At 38.8% G+C, this 14,897-nt stretch overlaps 1 protein-coding gene across 3 annotated transcripts in view; it reads left to right on the top strand.

The window, feature by feature from the left end:
• SH3KBP1 (SH3 domain containing kinase binding protein 1) overlaps positions 1-14,897 on the top strand; it is a gene marked incomplete at both ends in the record, with an annotated part of 217,316 nt that overhangs the window by 152,104 nt on the left and 50,315 nt on the right. For all 3 annotated transcript variants that reach the window (XM_079541896.1, XM_079541895.1, XM_079541897.1), the window contains one exon: positions 8,992-9,067. In XM_079541896.1, the coding sequence (XP_079398022.1) occupies positions 8,992-9,067 (76 nt within the window). The remainder of the gene's footprint in view (positions 1-8,991; positions 9,068-14,897) is intronic.

Genomic DNA, 14,897 nt, shown 5'->3' with positions numbered 1-14,897 from the left:
TGTCAGAAGTCCAAATTTCAAAGAAATAGGAATCTTACAAAGTGTCTGAGTTAAGATACATAGGTTTCTCTCCTGTCAGCTCAAATATATGAGGAGAAAACAGCCTATCTGTTGCCTTCCTTGTCCATAATTTAAGATTTGTCAGGATACTAAGTTATTAAAGCTTTGGAGTCTGAACTCATCTGCTGGTAGAATAGGTACGCGGTGGAGAGTAATGATGGAAAAAACAAGATGTACACTGTTCTGCTTTCCGAGCTACAGAGTTTTCATGAGTATGACAGCGTGGCTTCCTTCCGACTGGGGATGTTCTATGATTCTATGATTTCGTTGTTTGTATTCATTGAAGCTTTGTTCCTGCACCTCATTTTTATCCAAGAAGTTAAAACAAAAATTTTGCATCTCATATTTTACCTACTTATTTGTTTGAATGTTATTTGAAATAGCACATGTTTCTCAAGGGACTTGCATGAGGCTGATGGAGATAGTCTTCATCTGTGTTTTTATGGACTGCTGGTGGTCTGTTAAACACCTGCTAGTTTTAGTGCGTGGATGGCTGGATGGGACATTTGGCTCAGGTCATTTTTAATGGAGCTTAACAGCTGGAAACAAGAACTACAGTAATTTTCCATTTAAGCAGTTCTGAAATTGCTGAAGAGTTGTTTTGTATTTGCAAATGGGAAGTTAGGAATCTGTGAAACAGTCCCTCTAATTAGATGTCTTGCACACTATGAAGATTTGAGTCTCTCCAAAATATAAATTACATGAATGTGAAGAACATAAACGGTTACAGCTCAGCATAAACATCAGTATCATCACTGAGGGAGTAGTGTGAATTAATGCAGTGAAATACTACACCTATCGTGTCTCTGAAGGACACCTTAAGTCTATAGCACTTTATCAGAGTAAAATCGGAGGCATTTAAAGCCTTGCCAGGATTACCTGACAGAGCCTGATTTGTTTAGCATGTAGGCGACTTGTTGTACACCATTCACTGACTGTGTTGTGATGTACTTCATTCATCTTACAGGTCGTGAAAAGACTGAGATGTCTAAAGAAAATATGCAATTCTGAAAATATGCAATAATTTTCTGTCTAAAGAAAATATGCAATTCTATCAAAATATTCAAAATAAATCTTTACTACTTTTACTTACTTTGTTGTGGATTTTTCATTACAGTAGCTGTTATGTTTGGTTTTGTAATCTTTTAGATTTACAGGAAGTTTCTGGACTCTGGGACCTACAGAAGGGGGACCAGGGAGCCAAGTTTATATATACCATAAATCACTTTTTACTCTGTAATTTCTCAATTGAAAGTGTTTGTACTAGCCTACAAATCAGTGGATTTAAATTAATTAAGAGTTGCTGCTTTGTGGTTTTTAAGAATTGTCTAATTATTCTCTCAATATATATGTTTGTTTTCCCTGATTTGTCTTTGATAGAAGAAGTTAGTTTGAGGGGAACAGAAGAACTGGTGTAAGCCTTTGAAGTTTCTCTTGTGTTATCACTTTGTTTTTTGTGTCACCTTGCTTTATTTAGATTTACTTCCTGAAGTGTACCACGTTCAATATTCCATTTCCATATGTTCAAAGAATGAGGTTTCCAGGATATTAAAAGATCTTGAGACATTTGTAATCCAGATCATCCTTAGGCTCATATTACCTCCAAAACAGTACCTCCAAACAGTTCAATACTGGCAAGCCTGGGGAAATGTATGAGATGAGGGTAAACTTAGAGAGCTTTTGTGGTGAGTGTTCACAGCCTCCAGTGATTTTTAACTGTGTGTTTTATAACCTTAATGGATTTTTTTTTCCTCTTCAGATCTAGTCATATTCATTTCACATAAATGATCTATAAAATTGCATTTAGTTGTAACGCAGCAAAAACAGGTTCTGGGTAAAACCCTAAATTTTGAAATTTCTTTTGAATAGCTAAGGTAAACTATCATTACAATTACAGATAATCACAACTAATTTACTTAGTAGATGAAATTTAATTAAAACAAGATAAAAATATTAACTCCAAATAAAAATTGCATCTCCTGGTGCTTGGACTAAAAACAAACCAATAATAACAACAGCAGAAACACCTCAGAAATTTAAGAGAGACAGGAATCTTCTTGAGAGAGTCCAGTGAAGGACACAGAGATGATGATGAGAGGCCTGGAGCATCTCCTGTATGAGAAAAGGCTGGGAGACCTGGAGCTGTGGAGCCTGGAGAAGAAAAGGCTGAGGGGGGATCTTATCCATGCTGATATCTACAGGGCAGGAGTCAAGTGAATGGGGTCGGGCTCTTTTTTGTGGTAGCCAGTGGCAGGACAAAAGGCAATGGGCACAAACTGAAACATAGGAAATTCCATAAGGACATGAGGAAAAAATTCCTTACTTTGAAGGTAACGGAGCCCTGGAACAGATGGCCCAGAGAGACTGGGGAGTTTCCTTTCCCAGAGATATTCAAAACCTGCCAGAATGCTTTCTTGTGTAACCTACTGTAGGGAACCTGCTTTAGCAGGCCTTGAAATGGGTGATCTCCAGAGGTCCCTTCTAGCCCCTGTGATTCTGTTTAGAACCACATGAATCATTTTCTGTCTGTCCTAGTAATTGATTTTGTAGGCCTTCTTTGTATATCATTTCTAAATACTTTTCAACCCAGTTAAGTAAAGCACTGGTAACTTCTTTCATTAATTGCTTTAGAAGTTAGTTGTTTTGAAAAATGTAACCGTTTGTAATCAAAGCAAATGTGACCATTCTTGAAGTATTTACAGCTTTTTGCTCTCGTTTTGTTCTTTTCCCATGATGTAGTTCATGCAGTTTAACTGATGAGAAGAGGTAGTTTTGCTTCTTATGTTAGTCGTAAAAAAATATGCCAGAAGAATAGGCATCTGAGAGAAATCAGAAAACAAGCCCCAGTAAAATCATGTTTTGTTTTAAAATTTCCCTTATTTGGACACCTTTGTGCTGTTTCCTTCTGTTTGTTTACTTTCCTGCTTGCTTGTCTGCTTGTATTCCAGTGTCCTGACTGTCAGTGCATCCCAGATACAGCAATTGCAAGGTGCTGTCACATTCAGTACTCCATTTCTAGGGCACCAAGTGAATTGAGTGTGGTATAATGTAATCATAGCCTGTTTACCATTTTGTGGAATGAGAATTAGAGCATAGTAATACAATTTAGACTATGATGCTAATTTAGTCCCCTTTTTTTTTCGTTTTTTGTTTTTGTTTTGTTTTTTGTTTTGTTTTGTTTTGTTTTTGCATTCATGAAATAATGCTTGTAACTGGGGAAAGCCTGTCAATTTCTGTGTGAACACTAGAAAACATTTTCCCCACATACCTTGAGAATTTTTGCATATGCAGCCTGATTTCAAAAGCCGTTTACGTTTGAGCAGGGTTTAGTTGTTCACTGCATCAGTGTTCCTTTTCTGTAAAGTGGTGGTAGAGCAGTAGCCAGTTCCCAGAAGAGACCAGTGAGCAGTTACAGAACCCCAAATGGCTGTTGATTGCTGACTAAAACAGCTTTCCCACTTTGTCAGAACTTATTAGCTGTGTCAAGAGTCATGCTGCTGGCTGAAATTACACTGACTTTTAAGGAGATCTGGTGGGATGAAGTCTTTACTTTTGTTTCTTTGGTAAGACCAAGATGTTACTCGAAGGGACTTTCTTATTATGAGTTTAGGTGATTCTCACCAGGCAGAAAAGTATTAAGGTACCAGTTCGCATGCCTGTCACAGAACCTAAATACAAGATTTTATAACTTCTCATGGGTAAAACTTTTCATAGGATTTATTTCTTTGCAAAGACACGCTTGAGATGTGTAAGTAGGTGTCATTCAGGAGCTGTTCATCCAAGTCCAAAAGTGTTCTAGTATAGACATCAGTTGGAAGAAATGCACTTTTACCTTCCGGAATATGCGATAAATGCTGGTAAACTTCTGTGGATGTACACCATACCTGATCCTGTGGTTACAGCACCAGTTCTTTATGGAAGTAACACCTGGTGTGTAGAGCCATGTATCTGAACATCATTCATATTTCGTTTTTTGAATGTTGTAGAAGCCAACGCTGTTGCGACGTTTCCTTGGTTTGCCTTGAGCATGATCCTTTGGAGTTACTGAAGCACACTGAGATGCTTACCATACTTTCCTGATGAGCTTGAGCTGGTATAAATGAGCGCTGCTGCTGGTTTTCACCTTACCCCTATATGCACTAATTTCCTTGCCTCAGTTCTATACCAGTAGTTTGTGCAGCTATTGAGGGAAGCAGATAACTTGCAAACTCTTTTCTTCTTTCTTCCCATCTACAACGCATTTTAACACACGCTAGTTCTCTCCCACTGCAGAGGGAGGTAACAGGAGTTGGTAACTGAAGGTGGCTCCTCTGTACTTGGCCACCTTGGGTCGGTAGCCTTGGGCAACACTGGAGCTGCTCCTTCTCTTGCTCACAGCAGTTATGAGACAGGCTGCATTCTGCCTCTCTGTGCAAGCTTGAAGAAAACAAGCAAGCAGAAGAATAAAAGCTATTTTGCTTGCCTGTCCTTGTGACAGTGTGTTTGTAATTGAGGACTCGATGAACACTTGTTTCCTGCCTCGTTCATTCATCTGACCTAGTTTAAGGAAATTACCTTGTGTTGTGGTTGGAATTTCGTCATAGGTGATTTCGACAGACATGTGTGCGGCTTGGGCAGCTGGAGCTCTCCATATTAGCTGTGCATGCATTGAACAGACTGTATCTATCCAGCTGATACTAAAAATATTACTAATTATAGTTCAGAAGCACGTGGATGGTATTTATACCAAAGCATGGATGAGTAGAAAGTTGGCAGGAGGAAGAAGCTATTTAGACAACGAAGTCAGTCAAATGTGCAAGCAGGTACTTATTCACACTGTCCCTAAAGAATTTTTATTTTCTCTACAAAGGCTTCTTAAAATTCCCATTACCCTTTTTGAAGTGCTGTGTGATGACCTTTTAGGAAAACACTTAACTCTGTCCTTTTGGGAAACCCCAGGGTAGTAAATACTTGGTCATACTGTCACAAAAAGTATTTCATCTGGAGCTGAAGGTTGGTGTCTCGGTGAAAAAAAAAAATTCCAGACATCTCCCTTATTTTACAGGTCTCTGACAAAGTAAGGGCATTTGGACATCTGAAAACCTTCTGTTTTTTTTTTTTAATGTTAGCACTTTTAATGTTTTTCTGAATTTGGGGTAGTCCAGGTAGGAAGCAAAAAGGACTTGATAATGTACCATAAACACTGGAAACGTGGGGAAACAAAAAATAGCAAACCAATTTGACTCCTCCCCCCTCCCCCCAAAACACCAATGTTAAATATACTCACCGAGAAGCTTGTTTATATGTAGACTCATCCACGCCTGGAAGAATCTAGCAGCTGTTTCTATTTCTTTGTGAGAAAAATGCTCTCAGTTACGAAATGGTGCATCAGGAGTACAATAAAGAATAAAGCTTTTATATTTTTGCTAGCACTGGCCTTAGATTTGCACATAAACCTATATCTAAAGAAAATTCTGATGCATGTGAACAACATTCAGAAATAGTAGTTGAATGTTAAAGGAAGTATTGTAGTCAAAGAAGCATGGTGCATTTATTCCCCTGACCCAATCCGTGAGGTTTTCTGACACTTCTCGACTCTATTCTTCCTCTGTATAAAAGCATCAGTGCGTTTTGTTATATTTTCGCTATTCAACCTGACAAATGATATTAAGCTTAAAAACAGCAGTGTTTCCAGCTCATACGGATGAATCCACGAATATTCTATGTCTTCCTTAAGTACATCTTCACAGAGTTTTATTTTCAAATAACAGTCCCAAAGTATTTTATCTGGAATAAGGACTTCAGTATACCTTCCAGAATAAATCCTGACGCTGAGTAAACCATTTCTTTCCCTTTATTACTGGGTACGTAAGCTGTTCCTAGGAGAAACCCATATTTTTTAAAGGAGGGTGAAAGGATAATTATGTTCCTGTAGTACAAAGAAGTATTACAGAATCTTCCATGTCAACCTAGCTGGTGCTTAAGTGACAGTTTGATGTGAATTGTCAGATGAAATCTTCTAGAGATACAGGACCTGCATAACTAAAGTAAATAGACAAGTCAGTTTCCAGCAACAACAATGAAAAACCCTGAAATACAATTTTAAAATATCCTGGAGGAGGAAACTTGTGCACAGGTCTACTTTTCTTCCTGTGGTCAGGGTTGAATAGATGCAGGGAAGTGCAACTATTTTCTCATGTGCCCTCACATGAGAAAAATTCACGTATGTACTGCACGCTGTCTGCTTTAGTTTTTTGTTGTTGCTCTCTGTCACAAGGATTGCCAATAAGACAAAGTACATAAATGAAGGGAAATATAAAAATTTAGGTTATGCTGTGACCGCATCCGAGAGACTTTGTGTACCACCTCAGTCATTTCTGTAATCACTGTTAATTCAGTATCAGAGGAAACTGCTCTGCAGTGATAGGGATTTGTAGTGTACCACATCGCCATCAAGGCCTCTGCCATTAAACTGAACCTGTGATTTAATGGGCGACTATCCTTCCATAGGCTTCATAAAACCAAGCTGGTTTTTGACTGGCAAGTTGCTGCTTAAATCTCTGTCAACCCTCTGAATATCTGTACACCAGATCACGGTCATTATTCATGCTTCTATCAGCTGCTTCTGCAGCAAGAAGAATTCTCATCCCCTTTCATCTTTAGGATTTGTTTGCCAGGCGATTAGAGGGATTTGTGTCTGACAGCCACATAATCTAATTACACTTGCCTTGCAGAAATAGTGAGATTAAATTCAGTCCATGTTGTTGTTACATTCTGGTGTGTGTTGGGGAGTTAACCTGGCCATGGAATCAGGACATCTGAACTCAGTTTCCAACACATGTTTCTTGTGTGATGGGACCTAAAAGTAATGTAGGTTGAACTTGGCTGACTGCCACCACTTAGAAAGGAGACTTAGCAGTCAGCATGCTGGAGGAGCATAGAGGGAAAGAAGCGTCTCTGAAGCACTAGACCAGGGATACTAAGGTAGAGGAGAATGTGATTCTCTGTTTGCTGATTCCGAGAGCTCTCTGCAGCCAAGAATTCAAGATATACAGAGACAGAGAAAATGCAGAAATTTGCTTGCATTTGCAGCCTGGTGGTTAGGAAGAACTCTTTCAGGAGGGGGGGTTATTATGGGCCTTCTGGTTCATGCTGCAAAAATTGCTTTCTGACCTGCCTCCTAACTCCAAATAACCAGCAGCATCGTTTGGGTGATGTTTGATTTTCTGCTCCCAAGGAGTCAATTGGTTCCTCATGCTGATACATCACCCGCACTACACCATATAAGCAGATGAGTGAATGTATTCAAGCATTAAACTTGCATCTACTTCTATAAAATAAGAAGTCTTGAATTTCGTTTTACATTGCAGCTTGTCTGTTGTACTGGAATATACTACTTCCTTCCTCCTATTTCCTGGATGCTTTCCTGGCTACATTTTAGGTTTAATCCAAAAGGAATTAGGTGCTTTGTCTGTGTGAATGCTTAGTAGCTTCAGATTCTTCCTGCATCTCTTCCAGTGCAGTTTTTGTTGCTTTCCAGCTCAGACTCAGCTCTTCATCTTCATCTTTCTTGGCTTAGTTTCTTCAGCACAGCCAGCCCATGCTCTTTCCTTGAATTTCGTTGTCTCCTGATTATTTGCAGGAGTCTGACATCTCTGGTTGTTCTGTTACCTGTCTGATTGCTGCTGCAGACAATTCTTCTCTCTTGTCGTTCCTACCTCAGCAAAGAAGTTAGGAGGTTCTGTAGAGTTTTGTTCTCATTCCCAGCACTTAAAAAACTCAGGATTGGAAGCAGAGTTACAAGCCCATCATTGTTTCTTTTGCCACTTACAAGTTAAGTAGCAGCAAGACACTTGAGGGTATTGCAATTTGTAGTTTGTTTTGCTTGTCAACACACGTTTGATGACTGTCGTGTGCACAGCTCTCCAAATTGCTTCTCTTCCAGCTGCACTTTCTTTTGCCAGCCAGAAGCACCCATGTTTGTTCCTTTCCATAGAAAAGTTTTGGCGCAGCATAAAAAATGGAGCTCTTCTTATTTTTTGTGTACACTGAAACTTTTGAGCTATTTAAACTGTTATATTCCTATTGCTTATCATATTGACCAGTGTTTTATTCATGGTCACCAGTGTTTTCAAGACTAAGTATTAGCTGTCTTGCCTCTTACTTTGAGTCACTGCAGTGTGGAGTACTTTTTCTTGTGTTTATATATTTCTAGTATGCTGAGCTATAGCTAGGGCTTATAAGTACTCATATAAAGAAATAATAATTTTACTATTATTGTCAACTACATGTGATCTGAATTTTCAAGCTAGATGGCTTTCCTGATAGGAAGAGAGGAGGTGGCATGCATGTAAGTCGGTTAAGATGCCTGAAGATGATTATCAACAATTCTATTGCACTGTGGGCAAACAATGTTTTCTACTGTTCTTTCAGAGTAGCTGAGGTTGATAATTGATAATTACAATAATAATCCTCTGTAAAGTAGTTATTTTTGGTTAAAGCCAGCAAAAATGTGGAACGTATAAAGAGGTGTCAACTTAAAAGTCGCATTCAGTGTGAAATGACTGAAATGAATACTCCCGGTATGGAAAGAAATCAAGGGATTTTTTTTCAGTTCTTTCAATTTTACTGTTGGCACCAAATCCACAAATGAAACTTCTGTGACTTTACCCTAATGCTGTGTTAAGGAGTTGATGGTTAAAAATATTAGTAAACAAAATTTCAAGGGAGGATTTGAGGATTATTATGGGTCTTATACTGTTGTTATTTAAAAAAAAAAGCAACAAAAAACTAACAAATATCCTACAAACAAGTCTCTGTACAGTTCGATTTGCCTCTGTTTCTTTTCTGTCTCTATTCCTATATTTTGCATTTCCATTAAGTTTTTTTTGTTATCTGACTTTTAAATGAACCTGCAGATCTTAAAGGAGAATAACTATTTTTTTTTTTCAGAGTGTTGGGAAGAAAGTACCTCCAGCCACAGCAACTCAGGAGCCAACAAAAACAGAAGCGGACAGCAGAACAAAAAGTAGGTTTCATAGCTTTTGCTTCTTTGCACTTTGTGCTGTTGAGCCTCTTAAAAGATAACTGAGCACTTTTCCTGGTTTTGGCTAGAAGAGTAGTATCTTGTACGTATGAAAAGCAAGGATGCAGATGGATATATTTAGGACAGACTTTGAGTAGGTGGTACACAGACAGAATATTTTGTTTCACAGAATCCTCTGAATTGTTTCTGCTTTGATAGTCCTACCTTGAGTTTCCTGACATTGAAATCAAGTTAAATAACATGATCAGCTTTTGGCCTGGAGGATACTTTGGAACGTGTCAGAGTTTAGTTAAGATCCAACTTCAGTTGTCGTAACTTGTAGGAAGGTCATAGAAAAATATCTCTGGTTCTGAGCACTCTTACTTTTTCCTCTTTTTATTTTGTTTCTGTAGCAGACATATTTGTGTGGGTGGTACAGAGTCAACGAACTTCGGTTTTATTTGGTTATTTAGATGTTCAGTAGAGCAAAAAGGAATAATTAAATCTTCTAGAAAGGTCTCAGAGCAGTTGTAAGAGAATGCCAAGTCTTTTGTTTTAACTCATATGAAGTTATGGCTAAACGTTATAGATACTTGTAGGAAACAATAAGAGGGAAGAGAACATAGCCACATATTAGAAAAGAAATGGATTATAATATAAGGTATTGAGTTTTTAAGTCCTTCCGTGACATGTTTGCCTTTTTAGATAGTTAACAGATAGTGTTTTGTCTCAGAACTGAAATACCAACTGAGGAAGGACAAGGAGTAGCAGGAAAATAGAGGCTATCTGGCAGAAGTGTGCAGGAAAGACCACATGCTATCAGCTCAGAATTTCAAAAGCAGCTTGAAACAGCTTAGTGAGTTACTGTTACTGTTCATTAACTGGACCATGGTAATTGACTTTCTGCATCTTCTTATCTTGTTCCCTTTGTGAAGTAAGGCTGTTAATGTGAAGTGCTGCAATAACTCATTTGCCTGGAGGAAGTGAGTTTTAAATATTGAAAAGCGTGCAAACTGGTACTGTAGAGCAGGACTTCAGAATGAATGTGCTTTGGAATTACCTTTCCCAATCTGCAGCTTGATAAGGTTAAGCTGGCCTACAGGTAGGTGTCATCTGAAAGGGTGCTCCCATAGCTTTCCCACCTGTGGCAGCAATGCTTGCATGTTGAGCCAGACAAAGAAATGCTCAGTACCTTTCTCCATATTAACTCGTGGGTTTTGTTGGCAGCTCAAACTGATTACAAAATCACACGCCATGGTACTGAAGCTTCATGCTTGTACCACGTATAAACAAACGTGAAAGCCTCCAGCAAGGGCTGGAGAACTCTGCCTTCCACAGTGACACACTATACCCCTCCCTCTTAGACTTGAGCTTTTTTCACTTTGGCCTGGAATGGCGGAGTACCAGGTGTCCTTGGAGCCTTTAATTGCTAAACTGAACAAGGTACTGTGCCGTTCTCCAAAGGTGTAGTTTGAAATGGAAGCTTAGTATGGAGCGGGAGCTCATGGGTATGTGATTTGGATTCCCTTGTGATTGCTGCCAGAGATGTATGCTTGAAGCAAGAGAAATTGCATTGGTGGAGGAGTAGTAATATGTTTTTTCATTTTCCTCCTGTTTCTTTTCATGACTGATGCTGTTGTTCCTTATTCTGTTCTGGATAAAAAAAGCTCTTGCACTGTGGACTAGCCTACTGAGCCAGAAAAAGAGAGCAGCACCACCTTCCTTTTGTGCACAGGGGGCTACGTTGAGGAGTGCTGGTTGCTGACTTCTCTCACATCTTGATAAATGAGTCTGCTTTTTTTCCTGTACCTGTCCCACTGAGATGAGGGAGTGGTTGGCACTTGAACATGGATGCCATTTGCTCCCTGGTATGCACAAGATGGCCCAAGTTTTGCAGTAGGATAAGCTGGTCAGAGCAAAGATAACTGTGTGTTCCATAGGTGCATCTCCCAGCAGTCTGCTATGTGAATTTCCTTAAGAAATGACCTTCAGAATTTGTTAAATTCTTAAGTTCCTTACTATGAGAATGATGAGGTGCTGGAGCAGGCTGCCCAGAGAGGTTGTGGATGCCCCATCCCTGGAGGTGTTCAAGGCTGGGTTGGATAGGGCCCTGGGCAGCCTGGTCTAGAACTAAATGTGGAGGTTGGTGGCCCTGCATGTGGTGGGGGGTTAGAGATTCATGATCCTGGAGGTCCTTTCCAACCTGGGCCATTCTGTGATTCTGATTCTGTGAAATAAATAGCTGATCATTATCAAAATCAAAGAGAAGACAGAATGGCTTCTGCTCAAACACACAGTACAGCAAAAGCACAAAGACTTAGAGAGCTCTAGTGGTCCCTTGGAAAACAGAAAGGGAAAGGAAATATCAGTAACTTTTTAGGAATAAAAGAATGCATCTTTGAATAGAAGAGGGAAGAACTGTTTGTTTTAGGTTTGTGCCTGCATAGTCTTCTAGGGGAATAAATCTGCTGTTGAATTTTCAACTGTTTTATGTGTGGCTCAGACTTACGTGTATTTATACTTATACAGGATAAAAACCTCTGGGGTGAGTTTATTTATCTTATTATTTATTTTGCAATGAAATAGCTTGCCTTTACTTTAAGTGTCTTGCAGTGGAAAGGCTGTTTTGTAGATAATACATATCAATTTTCAAGTAGCTCTGCTGGATTTTGGAATTCAGCAAAGCAAAGTATTCACAGTGACTGACAGAACCATTACAGCTTACTGAGACTGCAAAAATGGAGTGTAAGTGCACAGACAGCAAAAAAGCAACGACAGTGAGTCAGAAAGCGCACTGACCGTGATACTTAATTTGATTACTCCACTCACTGATTATTTACAGTTCGTGTTAACCAATTACATAATAGGAATACCAAAATCCTAGCAAGTGCTAAGCTTCTTGCATGACGATAGAAAGAGTATGAGGAGCTGCTGAGTCTGGATTAATGAGGCCCTAATTAGTTCTGGATATTTTTGTTTTGTTTTGTTTAATGAGGTGGTGTTTTGATCCTTTGAGTCTGTTGCAGTTCCATGAAATTTTTTTAGTGCTATCCATTTATGAATCTTGAAGGCAGTGATTAATGATAAAGCCAAATTCTGCTGAGTTGTTGGGGTTTTTTTTCCCATCTGTTTTCTGTTTTTGGTAACAATTATGTAATTTTTCCCTAGACACTGTAGATTTTGTTCAATTTCAGAAAGCCTTTATTTGAGCAGTAGTTAAAAAGAGGAAGCTTAAGCCCAAAGATAACTAAATTAATGCTGCTAGTTTTCTCACTTAATATTTCTGTATGATTTAGACTTCATCGAAGGAGAAATATTTAAGCCTCAAAAATCAACTGTATCTGATGGTTGTTTGCTTTACTAAAAACTAACTATCAATTTTGGAAAAGCCAGACAGGTAAATTCAATGTAAGATTATGTGAGATGGAGCAGATCTTCCCTTGAGGCAGAACAGATGTTGCCTAACACTAAGGAAAGAGCAGCAGAAATAAGCAGAGGAACCTAGATCATCATAGCCTAAGAAAAGCAAATTCCAGAGTGACTATCCCCTGTGCAACTTACATGAAAGGGTATGTATGTCTGAGGACAGTGGTCTTGAATATCTCAACTCATTCTATGAGTCTGGCAGAAGAACAAATAGAAGAGGCATCCTTTTAAAATGTGCAGGTTCTGCTGATGCAGTAAATTCAGTTTGCCCAGTTCTGGTTTGGACAGTACAATATTTAACCAGTCTCTCAAAATAAATGTACATCAAGCCACTGCGTTCTGTGGGTGAAATACAGTGCTTGTGACAGCCTAGATAATGCAGCAGCTGTATTCTGTAGGAAGGCCATCTGTTGCTGCCTTTTTCCCTCTTTGAGGAAATATTTTTCTGGAGCTTAAGGCTGTATCGAATAGCCCATATTTTGAATGCAGGACAGACTGTGGGTCATAAGGTGTTAAAAGAAGATGCATGTTAACTATCCCCCTAAATCATCCAGTTCTTATTAGAGGATAGCCTTATTTATTGTTTGGGGTAGTCTTGAGACTGTTTCCTCAGTGTAGCATGGGCAGTGGCAAGCAACTTGTTATAAATATCTAGTTCCTTGCTTGCTGTTTATTCTTGCAGCTTTTGACTGATGAGGATGATTCTGGGAAACTCTTGGGGCTCTGTCAAAGAATCTAGCAATGACTTTGTTCTTCATTTCGAAGGATTGGATTGCAGGGGTTGTGGGCAGAGAAAATAAAGTGCTTGTTGTTGTGTCATCATTGTTTCTAGTCTAGCTGAAACACTGTGGTTCAAAAATCATGGAAGGTACTCGGGGATGCATATTTTTTAATGGTATTGTACCTAGCCCGTGCTCTCTCAGCTTAGAATGTATAAGGCAAGAAACTGAACATCTTGCATTAGATCCAACTTGTTTGAGTTTCAAGACATATGGCAAGGTTCATCTGCTCACTCAATCCCCTGAGAAATGTCCATTGTATATGACAGGTTGTTTTCCTTTGCTTGGGAGCAGCTGCAAGTACATAAGCAGAGTCTGTGGTCTAAAAGAGTAAATTGTTGTTGAATTACTAAATGAGGACTGAAAAGCTCGTGAATATCATGTTTTTCTCCTCCCTTAGAGTTTCCAAGATGTCTACTGCTGGAGGCTTATGGAGAGGTATATTTTTAAAACATATCTTCAGGTCAGAGGAAAGAAAGAGAGGCTTCTGGAAGAACCATCTGTGATTTATAAACCCAGCCTTGGGTATCAAATGTAAAATGCTTAATATTGGTATCTTAGTCTGAAGCTTTAATTTGGCTTAAAACTATTTACCATGCTTGTAATTGGATATGTTACTTTGACCTTTTTTTTTTTCCTACTTACAAAAAGACCAAATTCAGCAAGTTACTGTGTGCTCTCTTCTGTATTTGAAATTAGTATTGCCTTTTATCTTTTTTTTTTTCCTTCTTATTTAAACATAACTGTGGAAATTATGTACTATTACATCCTTTTGATATATTGTGCTCTGCTGAGTAAGGACAATTCTTGTACATAAGTTACATGTTTTATTAGATGTTTTTCTTCTTTTATTGATCTGAATTTGGAGGTTCATACTACTTTGAGTCCTGCTTGACTTTGGTTTTGCCTACTTAAGTCATGCTAGACCAGCTTTTTCATAAGAGAAGCTTGAAAGCTGACTTCATCCAATCACCCAAATCGAACAGTGTTTTTGAGACCTGGCTCTGTTGCAGTGTGATTCAGAGGGTCCTCACTGGGCAGAGGAACATACTGATTTAGTGTATGTCAATGTGAATCACACTGAAGGAATCCAACCCCATAATGTACATAAACCAAGATATTTTTTCCATGTCAGTGCCTTCATCCTGCGTTCTTGTCCCACTCTCAGTTCTCTCTCATGCTTATCCAAAAATGTCTCCTGGCTCTTTGTGCAGTGCATCAACGTTTGCCTGTGCTCACAATGGGTTTTTTTGTTTTGTTTTGATTTGTTTTTTTGTGATGGGTCATTTTTTTCTAGCTTAATTCCTTATTTCTCTGCTATCTGAATATTTAAAAAAAAAAAAAGTCAAGAGTTTGATGTGGAGGGCAGAGAGGTCATGCGATAACAGGGTTATTGATACCAGATCTACAAGGTGAAGATTCATAGCAGTTTCCTATATATGAAAGACTAGGAGTTTTTCAGTTAGTCTAGCTGGTTCTGACCAGCTACTGACTGTGGCATCCACATTGGCACATACTTTCAGAGGAAGTATTTTAAAAAAAGAAGAAAGAGAGCAATTAATTACCTGGTTATCAACAGACATTTTTCAACACTAAAACCACAGCCTTCTGTCCACTCTGTTGATCAA

This window comes from Tetrao urogallus, assembly GCF_951394365.1.
Source record: "Tetrao urogallus genome assembly, chromosome: 1".
NCBI classification, from domain to species: Eukaryota; Metazoa; Chordata; class Aves; order Galliformes; family Phasianidae; genus Tetrao; species Tetrao urogallus.
Note: the sequence above shows the minus strand (reverse complement) of the source record. Positions and strands in the feature narration are given on the sequence as shown.